Consider the following 22,844-nt stretch of genomic DNA (forward strand, 5'->3'; position numbering starts at 1 on the left):
AAACCCAAAAATCAAATTGGTATACACATTTACAATACTCTATGATATCATCTTATATTTCAAAAATTTAATGTCATTTATTGTTATTGTTTAAGGTATATTATTGTAAGAAATTCTTAATACATTCCAAATTTGCCGGTTGTTGAATCATAGTTAGATTTTTAATAAAATATTTGTCGTCTAATATTTGTGTTCTTCCACTCTTGGTATCTCATGACGAGCGGAATCAAGCATTTAAATAATTTGCATGCATGAGAGAAAGGGTACGTACCTTGGTTTCATCATTAAACAATTTAAATATCATCAATTATTAATCTAAAACCTGAACCATGCATGTGTTGTCTTTTCAAATAGATGTAAACATTGTGGTCACCTATAACGCATTTGAACATTAGAATCTTTAAAATATGGTAGCTATGTTATTAACATCATTAGCGTATTATAGATGGCGGCTAGTTGCATAGGCAGGCAGTGATGTAATCTAGTTAGTTGAAAAAATATATGTAAATACATATATATATATATATATATATATATTCCTAAATGATTAGATGGAAATGAATTTCCCTCACAAGATGGATCAGTGTTAACATTTTTAGTAATAATGAAAAAAATAGCTGGTGGTGCTTATCTCATTTCATATTAAGAGACTACTTCATTGGTGACATAAGCTACAAATTTATTTACCCAAAGGTCTGTACATATATATTTAATTTAACTTTGCAGTTTGTTTTAAAAACTTATATTAATTTACCATAATCATAACCTGTTCGTTCTATAAGCTACAAAGTTATGCAAGATTTGTAACTTCAGCATAATCATAACCTGTTCTGTCCAGATTTGGGTCCTTGGGCCTGAATTCAAACACTAAACAGTTAACACCAGAAATTATTAGGCTAACAATCAAATACATCTCCAATCCATCTTTATTTTAGAACTTTCCTATCATAAAAGATAAAATAATTTTTATTTCAATGTGTTTCTCTATAAAATAAATGATATATTCTCATATACTGATAAATGCTATATTTACCTCTTAATATAGGGGAATGCAGAAAAACAACAGTTCTCTGTAAATGGAAGGAAAAAGTGATTAAATTTCAGTTGTATGACTCTGTCAGAAAGGTTTAATCGATGAATTTAAGCTTTGGTTCGAATTCGCTCTCATTTTCTTTTAAAGATTTATCATGTTTAATTTCTACTATCATTGTAGTTTATGTTTGTTCTCAAAAATGATGAATAATTTCTTTTATTGTAGTTTCAAAGCTTTAAACTATTTTTTCAGCAACTGAAATTATATTAAAGATAAAGTGGGTTTTAGTTAGAAACTAAGCACACCTTAAAAAAATTGGTACATAAAAGACCTTTGATGATCAGTGACGAGGAAATTTGATGATCGATTGCGATTTTGAAGACACAATCGATAGCAAGCAGTGAAAGCAGAGTGAAGCTAGTAAGGCTGTTGTTGCCAGAAGGAGTATATTTCAGACGAAGCTATTTAACTTCAGTCATTTTAGGCACTAAAACTATAATGAATTTTCAATAGTCATCTAGTCAAGTATTATATAGTAACAAGCATTAAAAATTTAGCTACATGATTTACTTTTACCTGTTACTTTAAAAAAAATAGCTACATGACTTGTTATTACATGTCATCATAAAAAATTATACAATGTTTATATATTGAAAACTTCATATATTTTTCTTTTATTTGTCTTCTTTATAATATGAACAAATATTTCGTTTGAAGTAATTTTACATGTTGTGTTAAGTAGAATAAATAAAACAAACTTTCACGTTTATTTCTAATATATTATTATTTAGTAAGTAGTTTTTAAATACTCAGAAAAACTCGTAAATAATTCACAAGTATTCGTAAATAGCAAGTAGTAGAGCTGAAGTAACTTCCAAGTAATTTATTTTTGATAGATAGTACTCGTTTTTAACAAGTTCGAAAATTTAATTATTCGTATAAGGTAATCAAGTCGAAATTACATTCAAAATAACGAGTACTTTGACTTGTGCCCAGCCCTGTTAATTAATTGTGCCCAGCCCTGTTAATTAAGATATATTAGTATTGGAAGAACCGCACGTTTAGCCGAACATCGCCAATTACATAATGGGAAAGTAGATTGTTGTATTAGCCAAATCCTAAAACTGATGATCATATTCAAGTTGATTGTATAGTTTGTTCTACATACTTTATGTACTACTGATGTGTCTACCATTTCTTTTTTGGTACTTCAAAGCTTTTGATATTGCACTATACAAAGGGGGGGAGGCAAATACTTTTGGTCACAGCATCATCAAATATATAGAGTAACCGTTTAGAACCTTCAAGAGATAGAAAACATGAAAAATAGAAGAAGCAGAGCCAAGAAAGTTTCTTTCTGTACAATGTTTGCGGTCGATTTTTCGCTAAAGATGCGACCGACGATGCTGCAAGTTAGAGATGTAATAGAGAATCCGCTTCTTGTCGTCAGAGGTTAATGAGAAAGGAGGGTTTAGAGGTAGAGTCACTGCTTCCTCGATTATAAAGGAGAGTAGAAGAATTGCTTTCTTGTATAACTTTCCTGCACTTTCCTTGTTATTCAAATACTCTTCCGCCTGCAAAAACAAATAAAAAGAATAATTGGATCCAACCCACAAAGAAAGTTTCAGACTTTTATGACAAAGATGGAAGCTTTTGACAAAAGTTTGATACTTTTTTACTTACCCCACCACTCTTGCCGTATGCTAGTGCCTTCTCGTATATTGTTTCCATGGCATCAGGCATATGAGTAGCAGCTGCAAAGAGACAGAAGGAGATACAGTCAGTGAATGTACAAAGAAACATAAAAGAGAATGCTAGTACTAACCGCTCGTTTGGTTTAGTTGAGTTGATGAAGTCTCAGCCTGGTTAAACGCGGTAACAAACTCTTGTGTCACCCAAGTTTTAGCCACTGCTGGTGAGTTTAAATCAGGATTTGAAGTCTCTGGAGCTGTGGTTGGATCTGCTGGATTCACTCTCAACTCTCCAACGGACATCATCCAAGAATCACATATCTCTAAAGCTTTTCTCCAGGCAGCTAAAACGACGAGGGTAACAGCAAAAGACTCCTTAACCTGTCCTGCATTGCCCTGTAAGCACAACGGTATTAGAGTCTCTACTATTAATCATTTGAGAGACCGGTGAAACTAGGAGTTGTAAGTTACCATCTCACGAGCTACTTCTGCAAGTGCTTCTGCGTACTGATGCAAAAGTTGGAGTTTGGTTGGAGGATGAACGATGGTTAACCGTTGGACTTCTGTTAACAGGTATGATGATCCGCTTGCTGGTTTCTGTGCTTCAAGTGAACCTTTATCGTTCTTTGGTAAGAGGTTACGAGTCCCGGAATCTTGAAGTGATGTGTCGAAACAATCTGATGAACCTTCGGAAGGACGGTTTACAAGTACATACTCCCTCTCTATGAGCTCAAGCGAGTCAAGTACTGCACACATGACAACAACAAAGCGCATCTGAGTTGAATTGAGCTTTATAAAATTAATAGGGGTAAGAGACAAAACCTCCAAACTGATTTGATGAAGACTGTCCCTCAGTGTCTTTCCTAGTCTTCTCAGAAGACACAATGTGAGAAGGTGAGGCACTAGAGGAGCTCCCTTGTTTGTAGACGTTCTCTGCACTTGCTTTGAATCGGTTTGTACTAGTAAGTTGTCCAGAGGGCAAAGAGGACTTCCCCGTAGAATCAGAATGCACAACACCCGGAGTTTGTCTGACAACATTTGGTATGAAAGATTAAGCAAAGCATTTAAAGTTTTCAGTGGTTGAACAAAAGAAAGATGAAGGTTTGCTGCTAGTGATTACCTTGCCTCCTGAAGGAACCTGTGACTGAAGAATTCTCGGAACGTCAAGCGTTCAACTGCAGTCAAATAAACGTATTTCTCCATGAAAATTTGAAAGATCGTAAAGACAAGTAGACAAACAAGAGAAGGTTATAAACAAGTACTTGGGTCTCGGCGTAGAAGACTTTTGCACAGATCAACACAATCAGGATGAATCTCATTTAAAGCATCTTCAGGAAACTTCAACTCAGTGTCTCTCACAATATTGTGAAAAAGCTGCAGAGATCAAATCAAATCCCAAAAACATATTAAAAGGCCATAAGCTCACTACAACTTCAAGAGGCAATCCAAACGAACCTGGAATTGATTAGTCCCATCAAAAGGTGGCTTCCCAGTAACAAGTTGAAACAGAATCGCACCAGCACTCCACAAGTCAGCCTTAAACATCCATCCATCACATCACACAGTTAAAAATAATGAACAAATCTTTCTTCAAACAGATGAGAGAAGTTGTCTTCACCTTGGCATCATACTTTCGGTTCCTGATGATCTCTGGAGCCATATACAATGGAGAGCCGCAAAATGTTTCAGCCATTGCCTCCGGTGTTAAAGACCTACCAAAACAATCTCAACCATTACATACCAAAACAATCTCAACACTACACAAACAGATCCAATATGTAAAATTAATACCTTGCAAACCCAAAATCTCCTATCTTCAGCAACGGAGTTACTTCCTTTGACGACAAAAGTAAATTCTGAAAAGAAAAACAGAACCATGACTACACTTTTCATCAAACCCACCAATCAAACTAGAACATAAAGAAGGTTTCTACTCACCTGAGGCTTCAAATCTCTGTGGATACAATGCTTCTCTTGAAGTGCTTGCAATCCCAAAGCTACAAACCCCAAAGACACAAACAATCAAACAAAGATTCTACATAACAAAAAAAAAAACAGATCATTACCCAACTGCCTCATAAAATGCTTAGCAACAGGCTCAGATACTTTCCCATGGAGATTGATGTACTCAGCAAGATCACCTCCACTACAATACTCCAACACCAGAAATATCCTATCTCCAGTCTACAAAAGATCACAAAAAATCATCCAAAGTTCACACCTTTATTAAACACAACACAAAAAAAAGAGAATGAATCAAAACCAAACCTCGATGGCTTCATGGAGTCTGATGATGTTGGGATGATCGATGGTTCTGAGAATCGAAATCTCCTTGAGGAGACTGTCTCTGACTTTAGGGTTAAGCTTCTTCTTATCAATCTCCTTGATGGCGACTTCCAAGCCAGACGATCGGTGCTTCGCTAGCCACACCACGGCGAAGGAGCCTGACCCGAGTCTCCGCCCAAGTTCGTAGTCGCCCACCAGTCGCGCCGCCGCGTCCATCCGGGTTTTCGGGTTTATTTTTGACCCGTTTAGGATTTAGTTGAATCAACCTCCATTGTTTCTACTGCTACGACGACCACACAGATGTTAACGAGAGAACGAAACAGAACAGAGAAAAAAATCAAAACTTGTTTTTTTAAGAACAAAGGAACTGTTTTTTTTTTTTTTTTTTGGGGTTAATGAGAGGAGATGATGGAAGTGATTGGTTTATATATATTATTATACAGTAAAGCTATCAACTTTATTTTTTTTTATTTTGTTGGAAGTGTTGTGTGGGAGATTGAGTTTTGGTTTTAAGCTTATGAACGAAGAGAGTTTCTTAACTTGTACTCGACAATAAAGAAACCTTGGGGGAAAAATTTGACGTCTTGGATCCAATTTCCACGAGGAAAAGACCTATGAAATATCTCTGAATATTTTACTCCTTTTAATTAAATCAAATCAAGCCCAAAAGTAAAGATTGTTTATTTTTAATAATTTTATAATATTAATCTATAGGTTGCTTATGAATTTTGCAATTGATTTTAATCTTTTATATATTAATTGAGGAGAATTACAAGATTCTTTTATAGACACATGTCATACCTAAGATAATTCTTAGAATTTTTTTAAAAAAATATTTGGTCCATCTAAACATATATTATAATCTTTATTAAACTAAATATAAAATTGATTAGTATCGTATAAAAAAATATTCTCATTTTTATTTAAATAAAAGTTACAGAATTAACTAGTATGATTAACATATATATATATGACAATGAATAATTTTGAATAATAAAGTTTTGATAATAATTTTTATCTCCTTCATCCCTTTTGTTTAATTTTATATTCTCAAATAAACTAAAAAATCACATTAATCATATGATAAAAAATTTAAACTTTTTCTATATGTTATATTTTGAATTTTTAAAATGACTATAAATTACTAATATTGTTAAGACTCTCACATTAAAAAATTTGTGATCAATAGTTTAACCATTTTGTTATGATAAGATAAAAATAATCATAAAATCACATGAATAAGAAGTTACATTTAATAGATATTCAGATTAAAAAAAATATATATATATATTAAAATTAAACTATATACCATATAAAAATGCATAAATATGTTAATTTTAAAATTTTCATTGGAAAAATACTGAGAACTTAATATTTTAATTTTAAAATTTGCATTGAATTTTTAAACACGATTGTAGATTACAAAACTATTTTGTGATTAATAGTTTAATTTTTTGGTACAAAAATATACAAATGTTAATAAAACTATACGGATATGAATCCTTGATTAATAAATATTCATATGATAATATAATATATCTATTTCAGTATCATAAATTTAATTATATAACATATAAAATATATAAAATGAATGTTTTATTTATTTACCAATAAAAATTATTCAAAATAAACAAGATGGATTTTTTGATTTATGTGATTACTCAAATTTTATTATACAATAGTTACTCGCTTCTAAATTATTCATTATATTAATTTTTTAATAATACGTAATAAACACAAAATAAAGAATAATATATAAAATTAATTTGTATATATAATATTCATTCCGCGTCTTCATCCCGCGCATAGTGTGGATCTTTCACCTAGTATATGGTTATTTTATATGCTATATTTGGTGATTTCAATATATGGTTTTTTTAAAAAATATGGTTATTTTATGTTATTTTATATGCTATACACGAATATAAATATTGATAAACATATTATAATAATTAGTTAATATTTTATTTTCAATTTAAATTATTATGTAATTTATATTTACGATTTTTTATAAATTATATTATACTAGTTGGATTAAAAATATGATTTTGGATATATATATATAATATCTAATTGGTTTGGTTATTATTTGGACATATATTGGATTGTATATATTTCTCTAAAGTCAAATAGTCTTATAGTAAAAAAAATATTTTTAGTTTCTTTTCCTAAAATCAGTATTATCCTTAAAATCACTTTGCAAATTATTTTGATAAATTATGTTAAACCATAAAATTATTAAGTTACTTTAAAATTTTCTAAAATAAATACCATCTTTTAAGTGAATTATTTTTGAGAAAGCATACTATATAAGTGAAATATTAAGTTAAATTTGAAATATATATATATATATATATATAATCTTATTAATAATATGGAAAGTGTAAATCATAATTTAAATTTAGCATAAAATACTATGAAAATATAAATAAAACATCTCAGTAGTATTAATTCTAAAATATTTCTAGCTCATTAAAGATATTTTGGTTTATGTTATTGAATTTGTTTTTCATCATATGACAAAATAACTTGATATAAATAAAATATATTTATCTTAAATAAAAAATATATATTATGTTATTTAATATTATGTTAAAGGAAATATATTGTTTTAATATCAAGATTATTTTGTGAACTTTTGTTTACGAAATCATTTTATGCATAATATATATTTTCGTTTTTAAAATATAATGTTTTCTTTTAATATTTTTATTTTATATATATGTTATTTGGAAATAATATAAAAAGGCAATAAAAATTAAAAATAAATATTTTTTGATAATGGCAATTAGGTATAATACTTTTAATTCGTTAATACTTAATAGTACTTATGCAATCAATCGTTGTAAGAATTAAATTAAACGCGACACGTAAGAAAATGACTATTCAAGTAATATTTTAGAGATCCGTTGGATTATAAGATTATTTCTTTAGAACAATTTTAAAAATGTCCCAACATATTTGTATTTTTTGATGAAGTCTAGCTGATAATTTATTTGTTGATGAATGAGTCAACACTCAACAGTGAATTGGTTAAAATTAAAAATCCAATATTTTTATGTGAGATATTTAATTTATTACCACTTCAAAATTTAAGATAATAATTAACCAGCATATATCTTGTAGTTTGGGTCTACCCTAACATTAATTACACTTTCTGTACAATAAGTAAAGTTGTTCAATTAATAATGAGAAACCATAAACAACATTAATACTAAATGACTCAATTCTTTCTTTATTTTTAAGATATTATATTCAATTGTATGTATTTTATAAAAAAAATATTATTGTGAAACAAAAAGGTAGAGAAATACACAAAACAGGTTGCTACAAACTATATTGTCAAATGAAATGATAAGTAGCATATGCAAAGAGGAAACCCAATGATACAGTCAACATCCGCTTTAACAAAAAAGATACAGTCAACATCTTTGTTATAATATCTCACACCATAGAAGGAATCGGATTCAGATTAGTCGACAGATCTTTTACATTAGCACGTTGTTTTAATGTCAAAATAAAACGTAGACGTAGATGGATTGTAACCAATAACAAAATTTCATGATCTTAAATGACGGGTGGGTGCAAAGATTATATTTTGAAAGATACAAATGATTTTATTGAATATTTATCGTTAATGAATTGATGACTAGTCTATAAAATCTTATGGTATGTAATCCGACAAAACAAACCATGAACTAATGTGTTTGCTAAAGCCACCTCACCATTGACCTGGCACAATCAGTGGGACCAGCTCTAACTATCATGATATAAAATAATACTCACGTAAACCAGCCACGTAATCCAACCACAAACAGAGGCCACTAGATTCGAGCCGGTTTAGGCCCAATACAGTTTTGGAAATAAGAGAGCGAGATTATATCTATAAGTTTTGCGACTTTGTTACATACAGCCTACATGCCAGTAATGAGCTAAAACCTCGCCCATATTAATTGGGCTTCTCCATTAGCATGGTTCATAGACATCTCTTCCTTTTCTTTTGTTCTTGACATGAATCTCTTTTCTTATTCTTTTAGACAGAAGAGGAATATGAAAATGTAATGTTAACTTGAACTCTTCCTCTCTCGGCCGATGTGGGACAATGTCCCATTCTCTTCATTAAATCTATTAAGGCCACTTATTGGCCCATTTCGTTTCACATGTTTTTAATTAAAGCCCATGGACATTTAATTGTTCCAACAATAACATCTGAAATCACACGATTTGTAGTGTTAGTTATCAGAGTTTAATCAAACAAAGATGGTGGGAGGGGTTGAATCTTTTTTAATAAACTAAAATTATTCAACCATTTCAGACACCATCGACATTTTTTTTTTTTTTTTTTATAATTAGGTGTTTTCCTGTATCATGTGCAGAAATAAAAAATTTTAAATTTAAATTATATTTAAAATAAAATTTTGTTCATTTTTAGATTTTATTATTTTCTTACAATATTTAATTTAATTTATAATTTAATTTTATGTAAAAAATTAAGATAAAACGAATATTTTTTTATTCAAAATTATATTTAATAATATATATGCATATATTTAAATTATAATTTAAAAAATATTTCTATTTATTTATTTTGGTAAAAATATATATAATCAAATTATATAAAATTATGAGAAATTTTTTTACGTATATAAAATCAAAACGTAAAACTTAATAATATTTTTAAAATTTGTTGATGTTAAAAAAAACTAATGGCATTGTTATTAGAAAATTACAATTTTAAAAAGACTGCATAAAATTTTGAAAATTTGTTTTAATAATAAAAACTATATAATTATGAAAGATAAAACTAAATAATAATTGAAAATTTGAAAAATATTATTATCTTTATATTTCTACTATTATATTATTTATTGTTATATTAATAATGATCTATGGGTTATTATCATATTTTTAAGAATTTACCAAAAATATAAATCAACATTAAATGTAAATGTCTATGTCATAATTAACTTCAAGCTATATCATTATTGTTAATATGTTATGTCATCATTTTCTTTCAAAATTCATATGGTGATCGACACATGTCAAATCTTTAACTTGGTTAGTTTTTTTTGCTAATTTAGCCGGTTTCAAGAGACCAAGACCACCAGAACATTGATTTCTTATGTTATGGTATGTGCATGTAATATATAGTTGTACATGTGGTTAGTTAGCGGTAACAGTCAATGAATAATGTAGTTATAGCTTGGGCCTAGGAGTTGCACAAAAAAAGCTTGAGCCTAGGTTCAAGAGCAGCTGACTTATGCAGCCATTGCAGAGGCCATATATATTGCCAAATTCACATATGTAATGGCTTCATGGAACAGTAAATGCAAAGGTTCTTATACACATGTTGCAATGCTAGCTAGATAATACTAGTATGTTGCTATCTATGATATCAAGAAAAGTTTTAAGAAAGTGAAAATAAAATTAATCAAGTCGTTTTTTTCTGATGGTAAAAGAATTTTAGCTGGAAATTTCGCAATGAGAATTTTTTTCATGTCTATTTTCATATGTATATTATAAGTTCAAATAATACCTAAACCACAAAATGTATTAATATAAGTTAAGCATATACGATCATTGTCATTGTTTGTGTGTGCGAGCCCTAAAGGTCGAGATCAAGAGATGAAGGCAAGTCAACATTAAAACTAATGTTATAATCATCCATTTACATGTTAACATAATTTCATAATGCGAAAGTTATTGATATTCCATCCAACAGTATAAAGTTCTTGATATTCCATCCAACAAATACAATAGTAAAATATATTTTTAAATAAATTATTATTGGATAATTAAATATCTTTTTGTAGTTTAATTAATAGGTTTTTTTTTTTGATAAGTTTTAATTAATAGGTTATACTTTTTTGTTCAAAGTTTACTAGGTTATGCTATTACTTAAAAAAAGCTAAATTATTAGTTCAGAGCCAAACGAACTGATAATGCATTTGAAACTTGAAACCGATAACTACAAGGAAACAGTCTGGATTTGCGACGGAAATTTTGAACTCTTCATTAACTATATGCCCTCTTCTTTCCAATATAAAATGTCTCAGTGTATATAATTTTCAGCTCGCTAGTCAATTTGTTTCCTATATGTGCCATATTCCATCCAAACTAATGTCGAGAAAAAAACTATATAAATAGTTTACAAAGCCAATTTCGAGAATACCGTCCATGTCATAAGTAAAGTTCTTAAAATAATTTAGCTTAAGCTATCTATTAAATAGACGAAAGGGTTTGTATTAGATAGTATTCTGGTTATGTGGTTTAAACCGGTTGGGCCCTTTTATATATAGCTGAAGTACTGGTTATATTGTAACAAATTAAATTGAAAATGATAATCTGTTTATTCAATATGATTTTGTTGCAGTGTAACCCTTCAGCTATAAATACAAAGGTCCTAACCAGTTTAAACCACATATAACCAGATTAAACAATCTAATAGGTTGGCTAGGGATAGGGATAGATGGTCCTAGACCCTGGGGGCACATGACGGTTGGAACATGTCCCCATTATCGCACCATGCATATCAATCTTACAACTTTGTTATTATTTTTATTAAATAAAATGGTCAGTCTTTTATTTCACCACTACCCTCTTTTTGATTGCGACCTAGCTAATATTACCGTACACAAACAAATAATAGTTTTTTTTTTGAGAAAGGGTTTAACAAATAATAGTTCTTTTATCTTTTTTGCTATTTGCTTTCGTTGTCCTCTCCCATAATATGGTCGCGGTAACAATAACATATGAAACTAGATTTGATTAATACGAATGTCGCGTCTGTCCAAAACTACATTTACGTACATGTAACAAAAAAAAAATCCTAGCTATAGTTCCATTTACCTTCGTATTATCATTGTATTAATGATATGCACATCTTTGTCGACAAACACTGTTTCCCTAGTAATTCAAACCATGTTCTTAATTTTGTTCAACATCGTTCACAAATGCAATGTAATCATTGACTTTGTAGAGGAAAACGGTAAATTAATCTGCGAAACTTGAAGACAAAATGCAATGAGGAGAGATACTCAAACAGAAAAGGAGGGTTATATGGTGAAGGAAATAGGGAAAAGAAGCAAGCAGACTTTAAAAAAGAGTTAAGTGCAATGCAAAGCATATGTTACTTTAGTCTATATATAAGAAGTGGTCCTTGCCCTATAAACTATACTTTTAACATCTCCACAAATTTTCATAGCCAACCCCTACCATATAGTACTCTCCATTTTCTTATTAAACCTCATGATTTCCTCCTCTGGTTAAAGCCCTACCATTACTTTCCATTACCTTTTTTTGTTAAACCACGAAACTTCAAATTATGACAAAACTATATATATTTTGTTTAACTATATTCTGAAATAATCATTTGCAACTGAAATAATTGGAAAGCTTATGTATTTCATTCACAAAGATATCTGTATTTATTCATCCGTAGTAAACCTAATTCTAATAGAAATGAATCTTAATAAATAACTATAATATAGAATATATCTTTATTTCAAGAGCACCCTATCAGTTAACATAAATTATGTGAGTTTTCTTTCCCTATTAATCATTTTATTACGATAAAACGTAACTGGAAATTTAAGATAAAGCGTGTGTGTCGTCAATAATCTGCATAAACTTACAAGTACGAATAGTTGTGACAAAATTTGTTTGGTATTATATGATATCGTGTTTTTCTTTAAAATCAAATCTATGTAAATGTTTTCCCTTATTTCAAATTTTAAATCTAGAATGTAAAGGAAAATTTATAGAATATTAATAGAATTCTAGGTTGGTCCCGTGGCTACCAGGGGTACATGCTTTGAAAAGGGCGACGCTAAGACGTCTCCTTCCGAATTTCCCATAAATTAAACATTTAGTGATTTTGCACCATTTCAGATTTAGAAATAGTTTGTTTTATCCGTCATTATTACTTTGCAGAAAATCATCTTACAGAAATCCCACTGGTGAGCCAGATAGAGTAAAATTTGGATCGATTAGTTATTGTAAATAATTTAATAATGTGATTTCATGTTGGATGTGTTATCAAGAAAAGACGGGTATAGACTAATATATATATATAATTAATAAGTAGTATAGCTGCGGTTTATTTATTTAATCTCTGGTGGTAACCATCGAAGAAAGATTAACAGTTTATCGCCTGAAAGTTTTGTGACCACTCAAGTGACCCAATGTGAGATGAGAGTTTGGACCACCTCGATCAATGTTCTTCCACCTACTCTTTATTTTTAAAAAGCAAAATAAAACATGAGAGTTTTTTTGTTAAATCACGCCAAATTAAGATTTACGTTATAGATTAGTCTCCCTTAATTAAGCCGAAATCGGCCAGAGAGACATGAATGGTGCTTTTGTCTCTTTCAGGACCACTCACCACGTACGTAAATAACGATAAGATTTAACGTGAATTCACGCGAAGTTTTTTAACAAGCTTTTAATTTTCACTGGGAGTGGTCATGCGAGTGTCGTGTCTTGTTCTTGAATAACATGTGTATTATGTACTAATGTCTACGTGATGTCTGTCTAAATATGAGCTGTACACACAACTAGTGCAGTATTGTATCGAGTAAGTATTTAAATCTTCATCGCGGTAGCTCTAGATACTTTGGTCGCTCCACGAGAATTTTTTTAAATTGTATTAATGTTTTCACGTGAGCTGATATATATTAAGATTAATACCTGATATATTAAAATTTATACCTGCGTATGATAACGAAAACATCCGTCTTTTTAACGTGAGAAAATCTCCTTTTTAGTAAAAAAAATCCCTTTGAGCTTTAAGCTTCGTAATAATAAGTCTTAAATTTGCTTTGAACATATTTCTAGTTGCATGCTTTACTTGAACAAATGTATTCTTTTGTTGTCAACATCAGAGCCGGTCCTGAAGTTTTGGGGGCCCTATTTAAATTTTTTTTAAAAAAAATTAATAATATTTTCATTAATTTTTATTTCAGCAAAACTTAGTTTGAATTATGTATTGTATTGTTTATCAAAAAGAATTATTCATTTTTAAATTATAATAAGAAAAGACCTGTTACTTTCAGTTAAATTTATGCATAATATAAATGTATTTTTGTTTATTTTTAATTCAATATTTACATTTATATATAAATATATATGAATATATATGTATAAATAATTTTTTTTTGTAAAATGGGGGCCCCACAAAAATGGGGGCCCCATTCAAATGTTTCGTGGGTGTATGCTCAAGCCCGGCTCTGGTCAACATATACTCAAGTATAACGTATACTCTCATGTATAAATTCATTGTTTTTTGAAGAAAAAATGAGTTGTTCCCTTTTTGTTTTTTGAATTTTTGATTAGATTGTCACTTTTTCTTCAAATAAATTTCAGGGCCGAACAAATAAAAAGTCAACAGTAAATACCAAACTATAAAACAACATGTCATCTTGTCCTTGTAAAAGCAAATGTGGCAACCCATCCCAAAAGCCTTACAACATACCTCAGTAATTCTCATGTTCATAAAAATACAATAGTTTTATCTATACTAATCTTTTACTTTTTTTCTTCAACAAAAACAAAACTATATTAGATCTCCTCATGATCCCAACCATTTAGTTTTATACTATTAGAGAAAGGACTGTTATTTTCATGTGTGATTTTCTGTCATTACCAAATACCACAAAAAGAACTCTTAAACTTCTAAGAGTTGACCAAAAATGATTTAAGACCTCTTAGATTTTTGCTCTTTATTAAATTCAATTTGTTTCTGAAACTTCATTTTGAAACTATACTTGCCTTATTTTATCTAATATTATTTATTTATTTTCAAAATATGTTTTTCTAGGATTTTTTGAAATTTAGAATTTTTACATTATTTTTGAATTTCTGATGACTTTATTAAAATATTAGAAAATAACAAATTTTATTTTACAATAACTGGAAATTAAAATATTGTATCAAAATTGAAATTAATTTCTTAAAAATAAATTAGATTATAAAATATAATCTGCAAAATTTAGTCAAACTAGTTTTATAATAATTCCAATACCAATGTCTATAGAGAAAAATGAAACGAGGATGGTTAAAAAAAGGACAAGAAGCTCACATGAGCAGAACCATATAGTTGATGGGTCTCCCCCTCTTTCTCTCTCCTCTTAGCCCATCTCTCTATCAATCTTATATTTCCTGAGCTCTTTCTTTCTCTATCTCTCCTCATTAACTAGTTCTTGAGAGATGGTATGGTTCCTAATTATAGTTTATCTTTCTTAGATTTGAAGCGCTTCTTGCTCCATAAACAGTAGAGAGAGAAAACTTTAATGGAGAGAATCAGACAGAAGAATCGTGCTAATCAGTGAAGTTAGGCGCAAACACCCCCACTTTCTACTTTTGCATAATTAGGTCAATCTCATCCACCACCATACTCTCTCCTCCCATTCTCCCTTCTTTTCTCAATTTCAAAACTAGGGTTTCATTTCTTGAATCTTTATCTTCTCTCTCAAACAAGAAGATGAATCAAGAAGAAGAGAATCCTGTGGAAAAAGCCTCTTCAATGGAGAGAGAGCACATGTTTGAAAAAGTAGTAACACCAAGCGACGTAGGCAAACTAAACCGACTCGTGATCCCAAAGCAACACGCGGAGAGATACTTCCCTTTAGACAACAATTCTGACAGCAGCAAAGGTTTGCTTCTAAACTTCGAAGACCGAACAGGAAACTCATGGAGATTCCGTTACTCTTACTGGAACAGTAGCCAGAGTTATGTCATGACAAAAGGTTGGAGCCGCTTCGTCAAAGACAAGAAGCTTGATGCTGGCGACATCGTTTCTTTTCAGAGAGATCCTGGTAATAAAGACAAGCTTTTCATTGATTGGAGGAGACGACCAAAGATTCCAGATCATCATCATCAATTCGCTGGAGCTATGTTCCCTAGGTTTTACTCTTTCTCTCATCCTCAGAACCTTTATCATCGATATCAACAAGATCTTGGAATTGGGTATTATGTGAGTTCAATGGAGAGAAATGATCCACCGGCTGTAATTGAATCTGTGCCGTTGATAATGCAAAGGAGAGCAGCACACGTGGCTGCTATACCTTCATCAAGAGGAGAGAAGAGGTTAAGGCTGTTTGGAGTGGACATGGAGTGCGGCGGCGGCGGAGGAAGTGTGAATAGCACGGAGGAAGAGTCGTCGTCTTCCGGTGGTGGCGGCGTTTCTATGGCTAGTGTTGGTTCTCTTCTCCAGTTGAGGCTAGTGAGCAGTGATGATGAGTCTTTGGTAGCAATGGAAGCTGCAAGTGTCGATGAGGATCATCACTTGTTAACAAAGAAAGGAAAGTCTTCTTTGTCTTTCGATTTGGATAGAAGATGATGATTGGTTATAAGATTAATCACTACTTTAATACACATTATATATGGAATTATACATATTACATATATGTAACTCAAGGTTGTTGTTCAAGATTTAATGATAATATCAAGAAATAACATGTTCTTTAAAGATTCGAATTTGGTTTTAACCGAAGTCTTTTGTTTTGATTCTAACTTGTTCTTCAAAAAGGTTCGAAGCTTTTTCTCAATAAGTCTCCTATTAGCTTCGGTGGGTCAGAGCGTATAAGAACATAAACTTTGGATAGCTAGGGATCAGTGTTAAAACTTAAAAACCCATGTTCCTCTAGTCAGAAACTAATCAGAAGATATGGGAGGTCTTACAAGTGGGGAATATATGCATGTATATGTAGATATATTTATAGTATGTAATTGCAATATTGTGTATACTGACATTAAATTGTTATTGATCTGTTTACTTTGTTTAGTTTATTTTGATGGCTGATGTGCTGTTACCGCTGCATTTCTGAAGCTGTTGTTGCTGCTTAATTAGTCAAGCAGATTTTGCAGCTTGCAGGGGATGGGCAGAGACAAAAACAGATATATAAAATTTACACTTCAAAATAATCTTTACTTTATCTTTTAGTATTAAATAAATAAGTGAGAAGTATAGTTTTTTCAGGTTGGTAAGGTTGAAAAGGAATGATCTGTTTCACATATATTGCTGATGCATTAATTGTTACAGAAATAAATGGATCTTTGTCTTGATCATTGCAGCTCACACACACTAATACATATATATGTAGATAAACGCATGGAGTGTTAACTTTAGGTCTGTTTGTTTATGTGTTGTTAACTCCGATCATTTAATTGCATTCCTTTGGTGATATACTGTTTTAGCTAAAAATAAAATATAATCAACAACTAATACAATGTGATGATATGTACATGTGTGGTATACTTGTTCTTGGTTATCATGATTTCTGCAAATATAGTCACAACTCACAAGCATTAATTAGTAGTCTGTATTTTTTTTATCAAAAGCATTAATTAGTAGTCTGTATATACCATAGTAAGTAGAATCTAGGGCTTATATAGCTGGCTAGCTAGTGTTAAGATTAGTTTAGAATATTTTGATATGTATAGATTTCTGGAGCCTCAGTGTATTGGTACAATAAAACTAAACAAGATTTAGTTCACGCTTTTCTTGAATGATACTACAGATAAAAGAAATTCTAGAGCCTTTTGGGAGGATTGAAATAAATTTTAGGTATGTCAACAGTTTTTGTCTGTTATAGGGTTTTGTTTTAGCATACCGCGAAGTAAACCTATATACTAGCATGAGCTATGAGCACATGCAGAGATGATATTGAAACAGTTATTATACTCCAAAACTTAAAGGCGTCATTACCAAATATATGTAGATGATTTTTTTTTTTTTTTGCTAAGAATATGTAGATGATTATTGATTTAGCACAAAAATGGTTATCGATATTATCTATATATATGTGTGTGTATGTGTATGTGCACTTTTGCTACTTTTGTGGGAATCTAATCTTGAATGAGAGATAGAAATTCATAGATATTTAACATTTATAGTTCGTTAAACTAAGCAGAATCAGGACCATGTCAGCTAAAGTTAATAATAGCCTATCCATACCATAGCTGTAAAAAAAGCCATCGAAATCAGCGAGGGCTATTTACCTATATAGATCACATAATGTAATCATATAAAATCTATATGCATGTGAGAGCAGATGAGATGTTAGACTAAGCAATCAATGCTGGCCATGGCGCCAAGCTAAAGAAACTCAAGATTGCAGCCGATCCTTACATAAATAAGTTTTGGTCTTAATTTTCAAAAAAACATCAGTGAAAGAATACAACAATAAAAAAATTTCAATGCAATAAATCAAATGAAAGAAGAGTTCAAACTTAGTATATAATTTTAGTAATCTATATATGTCTAAGTATTTATAACTAGGTGGTTTGCTCGCATATGCGGGCATAATTTTCTTTTGAACATGTATTGGTTATATTTTATTAATTTGAAAATAATCATAATAAATTATTAGTATGTTCTTAAAATTTTTAAAAACATCAAATTTTTTATATATGGTAAAAAATTTCGTACAAAATATATATGCTTATTATTGTGTTGAAATTTTAAAAGCACTCGCCTATTTAAAATATTTTAGAAAATATATATATACAAAAGTTTTTGATTGATTAATATGTAATTGTAAAAAAAATTATATCTTAATTATTAAATTTTATAATTAAAAATATTATTTTCAGATAACAACACAATATATATAAGATTTATCTTTTGATTTTGACACTATTAATTCATAATCTAATATGACATATAAATCTAATATTATTAACTATAAATTCGTTTTTAATTATATAATAAATTATATATAAAAATTCATTAAGGATATAAACGATATTAACCGCTCTAACTTTTAATGTGAGAGCTCTGTTGCGAAAACTTACTTCGCAAATAATAGTATAGATTCTTAAAATTATAATATTTATATTTATGTTAAAGCTTTTAGTATTATTTTATTATATCATTAAAAATTTTTTTTTTTTTTTTTTTAAACTTATTGATGTTTATATTCACCTAATTTAAAAATTTTAGAACCTTTTCAAAGAAAGTAAATATAAAAAAACCAAGAATTGATAAATTAACATTTTGCTCATATGAATAAATAGAAACCCTTAACATGACGTCACATGTGTAATATTTGCTAAAAGAAAATGAATTATTTGCTGAAGTTATAGTAATTTTGTGTGGAATTAATGGAATGAACATTTCTACATGCATTCCTTTGTATAGAATGACAATTCAGACGCAGGGTTCCTTCTTGTCTCGTTTATGTCTACACTAGATGTCACTCGATTCTCTCCTCCTCTCTCACTAATGGGCCGGTCCGGGCCTAAAAGGATCCAATATTAATGTTGTATTGAAAAACAAAAACACCGCGCAGTGATAAAGCGCATAATTCAAACGGCAGAGCATGTCGATGTGAGAACTCCTCTGCGTATTCTCTCCGACGAACTTCTAGTGCGGCGGGCTTATCGAGTTTCGAATTCGCAGGAATCCGTCGCAAGTCCTGTAGATTTGGCGATCCTAGAAGCTCTTGTTCCTCGCTTGAATCGGAGGAAATAAAAAAATGGAATCGGATTCCGTGAAGGAGTGTTCATAGGAACGAAGAGAAGTTCCGGGAAGACGAGGAGGAGGTGGTGAAGGAGTTCATTCAAGAAACAGAAGCTTCACTCTAATGTATAAACTCAGGAGCTTGTTTCATAATATTAGAATGACTTCCATCATTCACACAGATATATCCAGAAAATTACTTTAGATTATTGTTCTCCTCTATATGTTACATGAACTAGAAAAGCTGGCACTAAAAAGAGAGAGACTTGAGTAGATAAGTTGTTCTGGTCTTGTAGTGCTCTTTTGGATCTGTGTGGTTCAACTTCAGCTGGCTCTCACCATTTTATTTGGACAATAACAAGTCTAGGCGAATCAGCAGTTAACTACCATCTGCTCACTGTGTATCCTATTTCTTACCGGAGAGAGATCCTCCATCTGTTGTTGCGTCATCTAGATTCGACAAGGAGGTGGAGTTTTGTATTTGGTTAGGGAAAGCAGCACATGACGGAGGGAAATAGTTTCCCATTGGTGTGAACAATGCAGAGTTTTGCATTGGCGTTATTAGTCCAGTGGGATGGTTAAGAAACCTTAGCATATCTGCTGAGTTACCACCAGATCCTAGAACAGGCGGAGGCAGAAACTGTGGTAGGCCCATTTGCATACATGTTGGTAGACCCATCTGAGAGTAATGCGGACCCAAAGGCAACATCATTGCTGGTGCAGCAAATCTGTTACTCATCGTCATCATCTGCCATCCAATATTTTATACAGGTTAGATAACACGAATCTTGAGATTGAGTTTGTTATTTAATATGAAAGTATTTTTGCTTGTTATACCTGAACTTGAAGTTGAAGGGTCGTCATATAGTTAATTGCTTCATCCAACGTTGATTCGTTATCGTCCTATGAATGAACATTTGAGTATTGATTTGAGGTAATGTAAGTAACGGTCAAATCTACAGATTAGGGAGTTTGTTCTTGTGGACAAACCTTGCCAGAGTTAGGTAGTAGATTCTGTAACTTGCGCATTTTCTTGTTGATATCGCTTCTTTGCTTCTGTTATGCATCACAATTTTTCAATATACAAAATGAATCTATCAGATTGTTTTACTAAGTTTTTCATGAGATTTACTTACTTTTTCAGATGAGTTATAAAGCTCGTTGCTGTTGCTTCGTCTTCTCTTGACCAAAGATTTTCTTGTTCTTGCAGGGACTCGTGGCCTCGGATCATCTGACTCATCATCTAGACTCTGCGCTGAGACAAAAAAGAAAAGAAAACTGTCTTTAGACAAGAACCTAACAGATAAAAAAAACAAACCAAGAATCAATCAATCGTCTTACACTGCTTAGATACGTCGACCCTTCACTATCTTCAGTAAAATCTGTTGAGTCAAACCCCAATTCAACCGACCTTTCAGCAACCACAGATAGCTCATCAGGTGGTATGAACTCGTTGTCCTTTCGGTTCTCATAATCAACCACCATCTTCTTTGATGAAGAAGCTTTCAAACTCTGAACCAGATTAAGGTGATGATTCATCAGCATCTTCGTTTCATATGCAGCAACAATAAAAAACATGATGTTTCTGGAACAAACCTGTAGCTTCTTATCAGCACCATGAATAATACTCTTCATGAAATCCTCGTTATACTCGTCCTCGTACAAATCCACGATCGACTTGGTACGTTGATTCTCCAGAGAAAAGGCCTCGGATCTTTGGCTCTTTGCAAGAAACTGCCCATTCTCAAACACAAGCTCCATATACTCTTGATCTTTTAACCTGCAAGAACAATAAATCAGCTTGGTAAGAACAAACATCATCTACCTACAGATGTGTGTATATGTTATATGTGAATTCAAGAACTTAATTTGGTCTGAAGGTAGATGGTGATGGAGAAGTCATCTTTGTCTTTGTTGAATGATCCCAAAAGGCTTTGTCTTCGTTTGGAAGAGTATGTGAAAGCTATCTTTCTTTTTGTTGATCAACCTCACTGCCTTTTAGCTCTTTAAATATTTCACTTTTGTTTATTTTGTTATTTTATTATTATTTTTATGTCAACTAGTTTTCTTTCTCAGGTGCAATTAATCTCTCAGTGCAGTACTGTTCACTGGTACTATGTCGAATCTCAGCATCTTTTATTTTTTCCCTTAGCTTTTTATATTTCACATTTCAAAAATATTATTCAAATGATCAACAAAATCACACAGGAGGGGTTAAAATTTTATATAATACATAAGCCAGTATGTCGGATGGCCACAATATTGACAAATATATTTTGTAGAACATCAGTGAAAAGAACAAAAATATATTTCATCAGTTTTCGTTATCTCCCATAAATCGATAAAACATGATAAAATGTCGACAAAATACAAGGTTAACTGTTTACGACAAAAGAAAAAAGAAGGAACGGGCCAAAAAGCCCACGTGGGTAGTATAAGGACAATGGAGAATGGGCTGGGCCCGCCATAATATACTAATGGGACCCACGTTGAGTTTTGGCAGCATTCTCTTCAAATGAGAAAAAGTGAAGAAGGAAAGAAAAGGAAGAGCGTGAAGTTCACGTGAAAGCCACGTGCTTGATAGCCCCATTTGTGTCCTTTTGTCCCCTTTTGCACTGTATTTAGACATTTGTCCTCCATTACAATGACTCACACTCTCTTGCATTCTTTTATTTTCGTTTCAGTTTCGATATTTCCAAATTACTTTTGCCATGCTTTTTGTACGATATCACATCTGGTCGTGACATGATTTTATTGCTCAGTAAACTGGTATCGATCATGTTAACCCGATCGAGTAAATCAGCTCAGATGTATTCGTTTTAATCCGATCATTGCAGATTCTTCAACCGATTCTAGAGCAAACTTCATTAAAATGGTTTTTTTTTGTTCAACAAAAATGGGTTTTTTCATAAACAGATTTAACCAAAAAAATATTTTATCCGATGAATCATTATCATGTAGTTAATAAGCGTGATTGAATCCGTTATGATGCAAAAAGCACTTCAATATTGTCAAAAATGCAAAGATAGCAACATTGTAAACGTATACTAAAACAATAGCAAATTAATTAGAGACACCTATAATTGGGACCAGAATAGAGAAAAGATGTTGAGGTACCTCGTCTTGAGTTTCTATCGATCACAAATATCTGATCCTGCAAAACCATACAGCTAGCAAAAAAATCAACTGGAGTGAAACAAATTTCTTGAGAAAATCCCAAAGCTTCATAATCAACTTCCCAGTTTAATCCGTCTACGTGTTGATCAGATCACATTGGTACAGTTTAGGGTTTCAAAATGTCAGATCGAGAAAAGAGATTCAGCTACTTCAGTTCATTTGATTATTGGGCCCTTGATTGGCTCATGGACATAGT

General features: G+C 31.2%; 3 protein-coding genes across 6 annotated transcripts; 1 reads left to right on the top strand and 2 right to left on the bottom strand.

Moving 5' to 3' along the window:
• Positions 1 to 2,289: 2,289 nt before the first annotated feature.
• LOC106353301 (serine/threonine-protein kinase ATG1a) lies at positions 2,290 to 5,418 on the bottom strand. The gene is made up of 13 exons (XM_013793037.3): positions 4,993 to 5,418; positions 4,791 to 4,908; positions 4,663 to 4,721; positions 4,516 to 4,580; positions 4,343 to 4,436; positions 4,180 to 4,260; positions 3,987 to 4,098; positions 3,845 to 3,899; positions 3,547 to 3,752; positions 3,196 to 3,470; positions 2,859 to 3,120; positions 2,717 to 2,787; positions 2,290 to 2,607 (listed from the first exon to the last, which is right to left on the bottom strand). The coding sequence occupies exons 1-13, from the start codon at positions 5,224 to 5,226 to the stop codon at positions 2,419 to 2,421; spliced, it is 1,821 nt and encodes a 606-aa protein (XP_013648491.1). The 5' UTR covers positions 5,227 to 5,418; the 3' UTR covers positions 2,290 to 2,418.
• A 9,654-nt stretch (positions 5,419 to 15,072) lies between these two features.
• On the top strand, positions 15,073 to 16,479 carry LOC106353302 (B3 domain-containing transcription factor NGA2). Its single transcript, XM_013793038.3, has one exon. It carries the CDS (start codon positions 15,491 to 15,493, stop codon positions 16,346 to 16,348), a length of 858 nt encoding a protein of 285 aa, XP_013648492.1. The 5' UTR covers positions 15,073 to 15,490; the 3' UTR covers positions 16,349 to 16,479.
• Positions 16,480 to 19,593: 3,114 nt separating this feature from the next.
• LOC106353303 (transcription factor PIF6) lies at positions 19,594 to 21,535 on the bottom strand. Of its 4 annotated transcripts, XM_013793042.3 has the most exons (7): positions 21,340 to 21,480; positions 21,068 to 21,251; positions 20,813 to 20,983; positions 20,608 to 20,721; positions 20,462 to 20,527; positions 20,309 to 20,374; positions 19,594 to 20,219 (listed from the first exon to the last, which is right to left on the bottom strand). In XM_013793042.3, the coding sequence occupies exons 1-7, from the start codon at positions 21,372 to 21,374 to the stop codon at positions 19,878 to 19,880; spliced, it is 978 nt and encodes a 325-aa protein (XP_013648496.1). In that variant the 5' UTR covers positions 21,375 to 21,480; the 3' UTR covers positions 19,594 to 19,877. The 4 variants fall into 4 exon arrangements, with proteins under 4 accessions (XP_013648496.1, XP_013648494.1, XP_013648495.1 ...); XM_013793040.3 differs by having other exon boundaries at positions 20,813 to 21,251; positions 21,340 to 21,529; XM_013793041.3 differs by having other exon boundaries at positions 21,068 to 21,494.
• Between the last annotated feature and the right edge of the window lie 1,309 nt (positions 21,536 to 22,844).

The sequence above is a fragment of the Brassica napus genome, chromosome A7 (assembly GCF_020379485.1).
Source record: "Brassica napus cultivar Da-Ae chromosome A7, Da-Ae, whole genome shotgun sequence".
NCBI classification, from domain to species: Eukaryota; Viridiplantae; Streptophyta; class Magnoliopsida; order Brassicales; family Brassicaceae; genus Brassica; species Brassica napus.